This window comes from Belonocnema kinseyi, chromosome 2 (genome assembly GCF_010883055.1).
Source record: "Belonocnema kinseyi isolate 2016_QV_RU_SX_M_011 chromosome 2, B_treatae_v1, whole genome shotgun sequence".
In the NCBI taxonomy this organism is placed as follows: domain Eukaryota; kingdom Metazoa; phylum Arthropoda; class Insecta; order Hymenoptera; family Cynipidae; genus Belonocnema; species Belonocnema kinseyi.
This window is the reverse complement of record NC_046658.1, coordinates 58,695,080-58,698,111: the sequence shown is the minus strand read 5'-3', so window position 1 is coordinate 58,698,111 and position 3,032 is coordinate 58,695,080. Positions and strand designations below refer to the sequence as shown.

Genomic DNA, 3,032 nt, shown 5'->3' with positions numbered 1-3,032 from the left:
TTGTGAAATTTTTCTATAAAAAAATATTTATAATGAATAAAATGTCAAATTATACAATTAATTCTGACAGGTAGATAAAATCATATTTCCAATTCCTGATAAGAAAAAAACAATAAAGTTGATAAGAAACTTGTTAATAATTAAATAACAATAAATAATTTAGTTAATTAAAACAATAAAAATGCAGTGTAATTTTTTTTTACTATATATTGTTTTATTGTTCTCAACCCGTTGCAAGTTGCAATAAATGTTTATATTCTTATTCTCTTACATTATGAAGTATAAAAATATTCAAAATATTAAATATATTTTTAATTCTATAATATTCAAGGATTTAATGACACTTACACGTAGATAAAAAAAAACTCATTTTTAGCAACAGTGTATATTTTATAAATCAAGAAGACTTTCAAGCTTAAAATCATCAAAACTCTCTCAAAAATATATCTTTCAAAACATTCCGTAAAAAAGTTTCATGCGAAATTAAATAGGAATGAAATAAATCAAGTCGCCTTTAAGTAGAGTATCGTAATTAAATCTTGGAAATTTCGCAACTTGCACAGAAAATGTTACATTTTTCGTAGTCTCATCATTCGTTGCCTAAAAAATATAATCATTGTAATAAAAATTATAGCTGAATGTTGTCAAAGATTGATTACACTCAATATTATTTTTTCTTTTTCATGTCCGAATTTATACTCGCGAATTTAAAAATCAGTCTGCTTATCAAGTATATCAAATTAATTAACGAAGAATCAGTATTTAAAATTTTTAAACTATTATAGAAATTACAATTATACAAAAACAATCACATGTAAAAATTTTTAATAAATTAACTAAACGTAATTCATACACTTAGGCTTAAAAATAATTTCAAATGTAAAAATTCCCTAATATTCGAATGGAATGAGCATACTTTTGATTTGACTTACACTGCTTGAGCCAAATTCAGTTCAAAATCAAACGTTAAATTCTTCAAATCTCCAAATCACGGAAAACGTTTTTCTTTTCTTTTTTGCCAATTTTGTATGAACATGTTTATCCGAATCTGCTATTTAAATAACCTGAAAACAGAAAAATTTCTAAATAAAGCAAATTATTTCCGACTTAAATCATAAAATCAATACTGCTTGAAGAGACAAATTTCTTACCACGTTTAAAGCGAATCGTAAATGGTCAGGTATTCATTATGTACAAAAACTTTCTCTTCTTCGGGACTTCTTTCGCACCTAAATCCTGCAAATGGATTGGCTTCGAGCGAAAAGTATTCAGCACCAGATACGCAACTCTTGAACCAGTCGTGATCTCGAAATGCTTCCATATCCGAAAAGGCAGTGCAAATAAGTGGACAGTGCAAACTTGCCATTTTTTCAAACGCTTGACTCCAGGTAGCATAAGCGTGAAAGCCTGCATTGAAAGCAGCAAGCATCGTAGGCTTTAGGTAGTTTTCACTGCCAACATAATTCTCATACAATCCGTCGAATGTATGAAAATTCAACTTGCGTGCTTTACAGTCTCTACAAATCTGCACTGGAGTAGTTTCTTTGTCCATCGACGAAAGAAATCTCAACTCTGGTCCAATGAAAACCATATCCAGCCTAGTTACAGCTGGTAACCAATGTAGAATTAATTCCCAGAATGTACTCTGCATTTCATGACGAGAAGAACCAATGACATGCAACACCAAATTAGATTCGACTTGAAGCTTTAATTTCTCTAAAGAGTACAAAATAGTCAGCGGCAGACAAATTGATTCCGAGAGGTAAACATCCCATAGTTGTTTAGAAAGCACTCCTTCTAGTTTGGCATTTCTTTTCACTCTCAGGCAGCAATTGTTCTTGATAAAGTTCTTCATAGAACTTGGCAGAGAAGATTTTTTTTGTTGACAAGGAAAATGAAAAGTTTTTAACTGTGTCATCTCCAATTCGAAACACGACTTTCCGACCTTGTCCAACTCAATTTCACGAGCTAGATTATATCCCGAGCAGTATTTTGAGTGAGTTTTATCTTGACCGTGTTTCTCGCAGAAACTAGATTGGGGACAGTTCGCGCAACTCCGTAACAGTGCAGGATCACTTTCAAAACAGACAGAACAAACTCTCGGAAAATTCACAATCTGCAGTTCGTACAAGAAAGGTTTCCGATCAAGTTTTGTCGTAATTCTTGAGAGAACAGCGTGTTTCAGAATCGATCGCTTTGTTGAGAGCTCTACTTTAGCCGCGAACGAAACATCTTTTGGATATTCAGTTTTCTTTAAATCTTGAAACAAACGAGGACCACCGAGTTCAGATAAAACTTTACACAGAGATTTGTGCTGCTTGTAGTCTTTTGCTTGATGATCTTTACTACAGTAAGAGACAAGATGACACCGCGAGCATCTTTTCAGAGGGCTTTTCTCGTTATCAATGCAGTAGCATATTTGACATTGATTTGGATAATATCTCTTAAATGACCCTTCTTCTTTTTGGAATGGTAAATTGTCCTTATCAGTTGGATCTAGCCCTTTTGATATGGACTGTAACATGTCACTAACGAAAGGATTGAAAACCTCCATCTTCTAGTATTCTCAAGAATAAAAAACACACACAATCTGTCGTACAGGAGTTTCTAATTTTTTTTATATTGGTCTGCTTTTCTTCAATAAAAAGACAAAATACTGTAGTAAAAATGGTTAAATCACTATAAACAATCGATCAAGAAAGACAATATTTCTGATTACACGCTTCACATTTTCGCAAACGACACTGACACCAGACACTATCTATGGGGTGAATGGACATGGAACCGGCGATAGAACGTGAACTACTACTTCTACTTACCATACACAGTTGATCATGCGCTATTGGAGGATTTTAGGGGAACCAAAGTAGTGGCGCGAGATACGAATAAGGGTTAGGGGGTAGAGGAGTCAAGAAAAATAATACGCTGCGTTACGTGTGGGGGGAGGGGTCTGTAGAGGTTATTTAAATGACGCTATCAAAACACATATTTTATAGAAACTAGAACATTGTAGCGCGCACTAATAACACTTT

The 3,032-nt window shown here is 33.1% G+C and overlaps 1 protein-coding gene across 2 annotated transcripts; it reads right to left on the bottom strand.

Moving 5' to 3' along the window:
- Positions 1-203: 203 nt before the first annotated feature.
- Positions 204-2,773, bottom strand: LOC117168246. 2 transcript variants are annotated; one of them, XR_004466473.1, is made up of 3 exons: positions 1,152-2,773; positions 933-1,064; positions 204-600 (listed from the first exon to the last, which is right to left on the bottom strand). XR_004466473.1 is itself a non-coding variant. In XM_033353738.1 (2 exons), the coding sequence occupies exon 1, from the start codon at positions 2,552-2,554 to the stop codon at positions 1,157-1,159; it is 1,398 nt and encodes a 465-aa protein (XP_033209629.1). In that variant the 5' UTR covers positions 2,555-2,773; the 3' UTR covers positions 678-1,064; positions 1,152-1,156. The 2 variants fall into 2 exon arrangements, 1 of the variants encoding a protein (XP_033209629.1); XM_033353738.1 differs by lacking the exon at positions 204-600 and having other exon boundaries at positions 678-1,064.
- Positions 2,774-3,032: the final 259 nt, after the last annotated feature.